The sequence below is a fragment of the Ictidomys tridecemlineatus genome, chromosome 4 (genome assembly GCF_052094955.1).
Source record: "Ictidomys tridecemlineatus isolate mIctTri1 chromosome 4, mIctTri1.hap1, whole genome shotgun sequence".
NCBI lineage: Eukaryota > Metazoa > Chordata > Mammalia > Rodentia > Sciuridae > Ictidomys > Ictidomys tridecemlineatus.
The window spans coordinates 17,832,047-17,841,682 of NC_135480.1; the positions used below are offsets into that span (position 1 = coordinate 17,832,047).

General features: G+C 34.0%; 1 protein-coding gene across 1 annotated transcript; it reads left to right on the top strand.

The window, feature by feature from the left end:
- The first annotated feature begins 719 nt into the window (after positions 1-719).
- On the top strand, positions 720-1,661 carry LOC101963533 (olfactory receptor 4C15). Its single transcript, XM_005329941.3, has one exon. The coding sequence runs from the start codon at positions 726-728 to the stop codon at positions 1,659-1,661; it is 936 nt and encodes a 311-aa protein (XP_005329998.1). The 5' UTR covers positions 720-725.
- The last annotated feature ends 7,975 nt before the right edge of the window (positions 1,662-9,636 follow it).

Sequence of the window (9,636 nt, forward strand, 5' to 3'; positions counted from 1 at the left end):
CAGTTCCATTTATTCAGCATAAAACAGGCATTATTTTTGTTAACTTTGTTCACATTTTTAAATGATAAATGGCAAGTAAAATCTCAAAACTTTGCATACATTCATGCATCAAATATAGTAGAGCTATGCACTGTATTATACATCTTTTGGTTTAATAAAGAATGAATCCTCTCATTCACAGGACCAATTCTTTCCAAAGATTTTAAGAAATTTTTGAGGAGCATCCATGGTTGTCAGGAGCCACCTCAACTGCCTCTTATTTCTTCTTCTAATGTAGATGAAGCAGTCCCCTAATCAAGCATGGCAGGCTACTCATCCCTGCCTCATCCTATGCCTATGGAAGGTCTAATTAAAAGTAATAGTCTTTGTTTGTTTGCAAATTGAGAGTGGTTTTAGAATGCCTTTCATCAAATACACAAGGCAGCTACTACATAATGGTTAAAACTGGATTTTTACAAAGTAATTCCTCCACCATGTTGAAAATCTGGATTTCTTAAAGTATATAAGAATTTATCTATACCTCAATATTACCTGATGTACAACAGCTTTCAATAAATATCTAATAATATGTTCTCAGTGATAACAAAAGCACTCAAGATAAGTCCACCTAATGTTGCAGCAACTAGTTGATGACTGTAATATTACAAATAACTTGAAGCAATTTTTTAATCCAAATTATATGTTTACATGATCACAGTTTTACCTTCACCTTTTCCTTGGAAATCATGCAAAACCAGAGCACTGTAACTGAGTTTGTTCTCCTGGGCCTTTCTAATAATCCAAGAATTCAGAAAATAGTATTCATTGTGTTTTTGTTGGTCTACATTGCAACTGTTGGAGGCAACATGCTGATTGTAGTGACCATCCTCTGTAGCCCTGCACTGCTGGGCTCCCCCATGTACTTCTTCTTGGCATTCCTGTCCTTCCTGGATGCCTGCTTCTCTTCGGTCATCACACCAAAGATGGTTGTGGACTCTCTTTATGAGAGAAAAACCATCTCCTATACAGGATGCATGATTCAACTTTTTGCTGAGCACTTCCTTGCTGGAGCAGAGGTGATTGTCCTCACAGCCATGGCCTATGACCGCTATGTGGCCATTTGCAAGCCCTTGCACTACTCTTCCATCATGAACTGGAGGCTCTGTGGCATCCTGGTGGGTGTGTCCTGGACAGGGGGCTTCTTGCATTCCATCATACAGATTCTCTTTACTTTCCAGCTGCCCTTCTGTGGACCTAATGTCATTGATCATTTTATGTGTGACTTGTACCCATTACTGGAGCTGGCCTGCACTGACACTCATGTCCTAGGCCTTCTGGTGATCGCCAACAGTGGGTTAATCTGCATCACCAACTTCTCCTTGTTGCTGGTCTCCTATGGTGTCATCTTGTTCTCCCTGAGAACACACAGTGCTGAGGGGCGGAGGAAAGCTCTGTCCACCTGTGGGTCTCACGTTACTGTTGTGGTTTTGTTCTTTGTACCATGCATATTTGTATATGCAAGACCTCCTTCTGCCTTCCCTTATGACAAAATGGTGGCCATATTTTACACCATCCTAACTCCCTTCCTTAATCCTTTGATTTATACTTTCAGGAATAAGGAAGTAAAAAATTCCATGAGGAAAGTGTGGAAGAGGCTGGTAGTAGTTTCTGATGAAAGGTAGACATTAAACATTTTAAAAAATAAATTTATGACCTAATAAGTAAATTTTTTTCTGATTAAAAAATTTTGTAGGATTTCCTTTGTATAGAAATATGGTAATATACAATTATAGAAAAACCTTCATGTAGGGGTCAGAAAAATGATCTTTGCTTTCACATCAGGTATTAGATCTGAGCTGGCAACTTGATATTTCACATGTAAGTTAAAAATAATTGAAGTGTATGCTTCCTTAGAGTCTAATAATAAAAGAAATAAAGAATAAAAAGAGAAATTACCTACTGATTGCTCTCCATTCACTCTATTTGTAAAATCTTTGCAGAAAAATGACAAAAATATTCTGCCTATTAGTAACCGAAATTTACTCTCACTATTTCATGGTATAAAAGATTGATGACAATGATCTTAGTGACTGTTGAAGAGCAACCAAGACTCAAGTCTAGCAGAGAGTAGAGATTCATCAAACTTCTACTGAAGGATTTCCTTTGTCAGGTGACTTCAATATTCAGTGTGGGCTGCAAAATTTGAGTTCCTTCTTGCATTTCCTGGGAGATAGGATTTGATTGGTCCAGTTCTGCCTGTGGATAGCTCTTCTCAGATATGAGACAACTACTAATCAGCTGTTGTGGGGAAACAGTGGAGCACACTCCATATGGGAGTCAGCAATCAGTATTTCTTATTCAAATGTAGTCAAAGGAAACTCTTGGGACACCACTATACCAGCAATGCCTTCCTAAAGATGTGTACATAGGGCTGTGACTTCCTCCCCTTTCTGAAGAAATAGTAGCCAGAGGCACCAGAGAGTAAAACATCAATTTTAAAAAAGAATAACATTTTAATTTTATGTTTTTAATTTTCTTGACTTTGACTATCAAGTGAAAATTATTCTACTGGTATAATTATCAATAAAGAGATAATTTAAATGTAGATAAACAAAGTCATTTTTATTGCTGAAGTTTAGTAATCTCAGGTTACCATGTAACTTCTGAAAAAAAAAACTATGTACTGACATATTTCAGTTTCTTCTGATAAGAGTTATGGCTTTGATCTCCATAGTGTCTTCTGTGTAGATTTGCTTAGACATGATGATACTCATCTCATTGATCTTGTTGGGCTACCACTAATTTGGCTCCTTATAGTTACCAGAATTAGTCAAAGAATTTTCAGGAATACACTGCCAATATAAAAAGTGGGAATTTAAAAAATGTTTCTGGATATTTGAAAGAAGAAGAGTGGATTTCTACCTTTAAACAGGAAATGATTCAGGAAAGATGCTGCATTAACTCATAGGTAATAAGAAAACATGATTTTGCTCATAATCTCCCAGTTGTTCTCCATTTCCTTAGAGGAAAAGGGGGAGTCCTGCCAGGAACCTCCCAGACTCTACAATTTTGGTCACTGTGACCTCCATGACTGCTTCTTTCTCACGCCCTCCCTCCCTGTGGGCTCTTTTTCTTTCAATGAACACACAGGGTCATCTTCTAGCTCACAGCCTTTGCACATATTTCTTATTTGGACCCTTCTTCCATCCATGTGTTGGCTTATTCTATTCTCATTGTCTCTGCATCTCACATTGCCCACATCGTAAAAAGTAGAACTCTGCACTGTGGCTTTCATTAAGCCCCCTCCTCACCACCTCTTTGTTCTTTGAGAGCTATGTCACTCTCTCACCCTCCATATAATTTGTATACTAGTAATTTTGTTTGTCTCCTTTCATAGACTGTAAGCTATGAGGTAGAGGATTTTTTTTCCCTTAGGTTCACTGAGGCATCTCTATTTTACTGAACATACATTGACTGAATGAATGGATGATATATCTTTAATTAATAAAGTTTAAATCCATCTCTAATATTAACCTAATGAAATGTTTGCAAAGTGAATATAGACATTGCTGGCATTATCATGCAGATGTTGACACAAGCTACAATTCACCCTTTGACATAGTTTAGAAGGGGATATTTCAAATAAATTCTACTTTTAGTTATTTCTTCTATCTATGTTAAATTATTTTCTATAATATTTTTTCATTCTCCATTCATCACTTGAAAAAAAAGTTTTTCTCAGTGATCTTTAGCTATTTCATATCTCAGTAAAATAATATATTGCTTCAAACTTCCATTTTATTGATTAGGTTTGATCTGAATAATTTCTTTATTATTCATTGGAACACTTACTTTAGTAAGATATAACTTTCAGTGAATGAATTTTAAAGTAAGGTCCTAATTCACTCTGAGATTTTACATGAGATACACATGGATCAAAAGACAAAAGAGTTCTGGGCATAGTGGCACACACCTGTAAACTCAGTGGCTTGGGAATCTGAGGAAGGAGGCCAAGTTCAAGGCCAGTCTCAGCAATTTAGTGAGATTTTGTTTAAAAATAAAACTTGCAATAAAAAAATGGCTAGAGGTGTGGCTCAGAGGTAAAGAGACACACCTTTGTATAATTTCTAGTACCAAATAATAATAATAATAATAATAATAATACAAAAGAGTACAAGCATCAGTTGTCATCTATTCTGACTTGCATAGTTTTCATGACTGAATGACCAGAGTTCACTGCCCTCAGTCAAAACCTTGGGTACCCTGTTTTGGCTTTATGTGGAGTTTTTAGGTATCTCAACCTTTCTGTCTACAAGAAATATTTAAAGAGTCTTCACAGAATTCACTCAGAGATTGAAGGGACTTGGTGAGTTCATTGACCCAGGCTCTTGTCTAATTGACTGATTTTGTTTTGCCTGACAAGAAATCTTATGTCATGAATATAGATACATTATTAAAATTATAATAATTTTTAAAAAATGCTTTAAACTCATAGTTGTGAGATTCAGATTCTAAGCATGTTTTGTTATTAATGGGTTTTGTCACCTTGAGTGAGTCTTCTCTCACTTTTTCACCTCAATTCCTCATGTTGAAGAAGGATTAATAAGAACACAATAATTTATTCTGCACTTTTTCTGAGTCAGAGATGACTAGTTTTATGTTATATCTTTAAGTCTTTATAAAATTGTATAGTAGAAAATGATAAAATTATAAATTTGTCTTCAGACTCCCATTAAACTGGTGCAGAAGCTATGGTCTAAAAGCTTTAAGTGACACAACAAAAAAATATTCTCAAAATTTTTCCAGCCTGTTTGTAATTAAAAAAAAAAAAAAAAGTCCAGGTTGACAGCATCCTTTTCTCTAAGACGTTTCTCTCAGACACTTGCTTGCTGGTTGGTGCTCAGACACACGAGCTAAAATGTGAAGTGTTTTGCAACCTGTTTCCTGCTTCTTTCTACCACCTTCACTCTGGATTTCTGGTGTAAACCTCATCATAGGAATCTCAAAGCAATGGCATAACAAGGTAGCAAATCCTTGTCTCCATCCACCTTAGGAAAGTAATTTCCTAATGTTGCAACTTTAATAGTTTATGATTACATTCAAATTAAAAGACCTGGTTTTCTTCCTTGTGTAGAAGAGAATACATCTTTAGAAATAATAGAAAAATGCATAAGAAAAGTATTCAATAATTCTCATCCCTTTTTTCTCTCTACACTGGCTTAAAATATAGATGGGATGAGAAATGGGAAAAGTAAATATTATTGTTAGTTGACCTTTACAAAAGATAAAATTTGAAATTGAAACTATTAATGTAGTTAATTAAATTTAGATAGTGGATGTGTTGGGGCCAGGTCTCATGTCCACCAACATCTAACTGGCTTCAATGAATTTCATGTTTCCAAAAGAGATTAACTTAAGTCAATCATAAAAATGTTGAGCATTGTTTTTTCTCAGTTGCAATTCATATCAAGTTGAAATTTAACTACTTTTCTACAGTGCCTGCCTTCTACAGTCAATGAGGTAACTCACTGACATCCTTTGGGACTTGCTGGGAGTAGGGCTTTCTTAGAGCTCCTAAGGATAAAAGCCTTACACATCTAAAACCTTTGTGGAATTACTATAAATTTCCAGTGTAATAAAAAGAAATGTGTTTACTTACACTTTTACCAAAGACAAACTGGTATAAAAAAAAATAGCTGATTTCAGAGGGTTTCTCAGAGCACAGGAGTAGTTTCTCTCTTACTGTTTTCAAGAGACAAATTAAGAAACTTCCTCTATGTTTTATAACTTTCTTCAATACTCCAGTGTAGAAATTGTTGTTTTCATCTGACACAGTGCTTTGGGAGGAACCTTGTGTAATATGTCCAACATGTAGAATCCCCTCTCCACATACTCTTTCCACATCCCATAACCTCTATGATAGAAAGCTGTACCCAGGCTTCATGTGATTCAGCTTCCTGTAAATGACAAGTGAAGTTCTTTGGAAAGCATCTATTTGCTTAAAAAAAAAAAAGGTAAGGATTCTAATCTATCTGAAATGCTCTCTTCACATTGCCTTCTCAAGACTTTCAGGAATACTGTGTCTTCTATGAAAGGTAGAATTTCTAGGGAGTATTTTCCCAAACAAGAGTGATGGTGTTCCAGGGTTCTTAAAAACTTTCCTAGCTTCAGCAGGAACATAGACTATTTCTTCAGCAACTCTCTGCTCAAAGAGGGTGGAATTATATATCATCATAACATTGAGCCCAGCATGGCAGAACTTCTGATCTTGGGATCATCTCACTTGAAGAGTTTAATGTCTGTGGTGTGGTTTCTGGAACAAAGTATGTAATAGGACTCCACTCTCCATAAACTTAGAGTTTCAGGACACTTGGTCATCCTTGTTCAAAATGGACCACACCTTATCTCCCTGGTTTGAGGTCAAGTGGGTTGGAGAGAAAGAGGTTGAGCTTTATAGTGAAATTTTGGGTCACAAACCCCTTTTACCTCCCCTCTCCAGATCTTCTTTCTCCTACCTCACAAGTCTGCAGCTATCTGTTCACTATCAGTCTCCTGTCTCCTACTCTAATTTATTGAGTCTATGCCCTTTTCCCTTTCAGTATCATTCATTAGCTATCTAATTTGATTTTGATATTTTTTTCATCATGAATTTGCAGAACTTGACTTTGGGATCAAGTCAGAAAAATTTTTTAAAAATCAACTGGAATCTTCTGACAGCTCAAGTTTTCTCTTTTTTGAGGATACAATGACATGAATACTTGGGACTTGCTGTTTTATATGACAGGTAAGGTGGGTGGGAAAGTGAATAGCTATTTAGTAGCAGCATTTCATTCTTGTTTTGCCTCAATAAAACTCTATGGGTTACAGGTCAAATTTCATACCCAGAAAATAACAAGGCTAATAGACATACTTTTCTTGCAAGAAAATGTTCATGTCAAAGGAAATAACATAAGTGAACCTCTGTTTAAGCTATAAGCTAATGAAACAAGGAAAATAGGTAATATGAGGTATTTTATTCACATCAACACAAAGTGATTAGTAATATCAAAGCAAAGGGAATAGAGGTAGATGTTTATTTCTAGACAAAAATAAAGAAGGGTCTTGTGTCCAGATATGATTTAAACTTGTTAAAATTTTAATGGGTAGAAATAAAAATTTAAAATTAAAGAAGAGTAATGGTATGCTCCACGACTGTGGTAATACCCCAAACGTATTATCAGAGAGGAAGGATAGTTCAGGAGTTTTATGAAATAATGACTGGTTTCAATAAAAAAAACCTAAGGCAGTATTGATCTGAGCTTATGCACATAGCCTGTCAAAGTGCTGCCTTCCAAATCTTTTTTTTTTTCCTCTTATTTAAAATAAACCAAAATAGCATGGCCTGGATAGCATGATTGTCCATCATTTCCCAAGGACTTTCTAAAAGCCTTTGTATTGAATGAGAACATAGATTTTTAAGACAAAGCTTGACCACTATTTCTAATGTTTGAAATTTTACTAACCAATTAACTCATTCTCTAAGGCTAATTAGACTTGGGGAAGGGATATTTGATAGAATTTCATAAAGCTGTGTGTAATTTTTATGTAATTATTTATCTTATCTGGAAGTGTGTAATCCCTCCCTCATGATGGCAAAGTGCTTGAGAACATCTTTCCATGTCCTACTATAGTGGCTGCAGATCTGAGGGGGTCTGGGGACAGATGTGATAGTGCTCTTTAATTCATTGATAGACTGGCAATTAATCAGACACAGGTAGAGAATCTCAGAATTCATACTAAATTAAGTGCTAGGACTATTATGAGACAGAATAAAGATGATAACTCCCAAAGTGAGATAACTTGTTAAATCACAAAGGGGAAAATTCATAGATTCAATGGTATAACATTCAAAACAGGAAAGAGCTCAAAGCAAGATATCAAAAACAATTTTAAAAGACATACATAATTCAGACACATGAAATATAAGAAATGAAAATATACAAAAATATCATACTGTCCTCAGTAAACAAATAAATGTTTATTCTAATTTTTATTCTATTAGCCAACCAAATAAGACAATGCTTAATTTTAGAATTTTATTTTTAAAAAATGCTATTTTGCTACAGTTTTAGAAACTATGGTAAATAATGATCCAATATGTTCATAAAAGGGATATTTAGCCAAATACACACACACACACACACACACACACACACATACATATATACATATACATATATAACTATAAAAAATCTAGGAGAATACATAAGGAATGGTATGTTACCTCTGGAGAGTGAGATGGAAATTTATGAATTTTGTAATTCAATGTAAACTTTGGATGTTTTATTGTGAAAATATTCCTATACCATGATGAAAATATTTCTAATAAATATTAATACAACAAAATTGGAAAGGAATTAGACAATGATTATCAGTAATTATGAAAATTCATACATTTTATACCTCAGAAGTTTGTAATATATATTGATGAAATTATTAAAAATAAAGTATATAAATAAGAAGAGATTTGGGCAAATGTTTATATATGAGAGTTAAAATATAAAAACAATATTAAAATTAAATAGTAAAATTTATGTTGTGAAATTTCAAATGTTAATTTATAATCAAAAAAAGGGATAATTGTATTGTGAATACTCTGTGAAAACTAGAAAATAAAGTATTATAGGATGACTTAAATTGTATAAATATGTGTGCATATAAAGGAGGATAGAGCAAAATAATGGGGCTTATTCATATAGTGAAATTTTGCAATATAACTTTAGAATTATGATTTGGAAGAAACAAAAATGGTCAAATGCAAAAAAATTCTGATAAATATGTTAGAAAAAGTAATTTATAAGTAAAGTTCTTATTCAGGTTCTAGGCAAAGTGGCACATCAAATTTACGGTATGAGACTCAATATCACATATCCAACATGTGTAGTGGATTGTGTTAAATATATAGTAACTTTCCTTAATAATTTCAACCTTAATGATTTATTCATATATCATATTCTCATATATGTGCTGACTGAAAATGAAACTAAGATTAGGACTGAGGTAACTCAAAAGTTGAAGAAATAATTTCATATGAAAACACAATTTGGTCAAGACATTGAAGAGGAAAAATGAGCAAAAACTGAGGTCCATATCAAAAACCATGTTTTCTCAAGAGGACATCTCCAATGTACACTTTGATATTATATATAGATAACAGTTTCAGTAATTGAGATGCATTCCCAATATTTACACATATATATCATATGCATTTGTGTACAAATATGTGTCCATTAAAATCTTTAATTTTTATAGAAATGAAAATTTCAAGATATTAAGATGACACAAGTAAGGTGCTACTACATAGTCATTAGCTCTCAGACACTGGCAGAGAGCGCAATCACTTGTAGGTTTTCTTCTCTCCCCCCAAATATTCTTTGTCCCATCTAAGAAGAGCTTGCATCAATGCCTATGGTTAAAGTAAGGGATTCAATTTAAAAAAAAAAAAATTCCTACTCTTTATAATACATAAAAAAATGAGAGAATCACTGTATTATGTTGTTTGAAACGACAAAGTTCTCATTGAGTACAGTTCACGACTACTGCCAAATTATCATTTTATCAATTTTATTTGCAGATAAATCATTTCTCAGCTGTGCCCTTTCTCTACTCACTTTACCC